This window comes from Pterocles gutturalis, unplaced genomic scaffold (genome assembly GCF_000699245.1).
Source record: "Pterocles gutturalis isolate BGI_N339 unplaced genomic scaffold, ASM69924v1 scaffold32084, whole genome shotgun sequence".
NCBI lineage: Eukaryota > Metazoa > Chordata > Aves > Pterocliformes > Pteroclidae > Pterocles > Pterocles gutturalis.
In genome coordinates this window covers 21,214-21,650 of record NW_010134225.1, presented here as the reverse complement: position 1 = coordinate 21,650, position 437 = coordinate 21,214, and the positions used below count along the sequence as shown (strand labels likewise).

The 437-nt window shown below is 61.6% G+C and overlaps 1 protein-coding gene across 1 annotated transcript in view; it reads left to right on the top strand.

The window, feature by feature from the left end:
* Window positions 1-4: 4 nt before the first annotated feature.
* LOC104467667 (dynein heavy chain 17, axonemal-like) overlaps window positions 5-437 on the top strand; it is a gene marked incomplete at its 5' end in the record, with an annotated part of 4,068 nt that continues 3,635 nt past the window's right edge. The window contains one exon of the mRNA XM_010081521.1: window positions 5-43. Coding sequence (XP_010079823.1) covers window positions 5-43 — 39 coding nt within the window. The remainder of the gene's footprint in view (window positions 44-437) is intronic.

Sequence of the window (437 nt, the reverse complement as noted above, 5' to 3'; positions counted from 1 at the left end):
CTCCGTCAGCGTCCTTCACAACTACCTGGAGGCCAACCCCAAGGTGAGGAGCCGGCAAGGCCACCGCGCAACACACGCTGTGACAATGGACCTTTGCTGAAACACCTCCGTTTGCTCACCTTGCCTTCCCCGGGGAAGCTGGGGGGCAGCTCTCCCCCTCCTCCACAGGGACCGAGCCTGCAGCTGGGGGGGACGCGGGCGTTTAGCACCACGCTGGGACGAGCGCCAGGTCTGGCTCATCCTCGCTGCTTTGCTGGGTTGGTTTTGTTTTAAAAATAATTTTCTGCCTAAAAGGCAAAGCCTGCCCTGAGAACAAAGGTGCAACAGAGCCAGGACCGAGGTCTGACCTGAAGCAGGGTCCTGGCCCCCCAGCCTTGACCTGGGGTGATGAGGGGGGTTCACAGCACAGGGGGCTGTGTCCATGCCGGGACACAGGG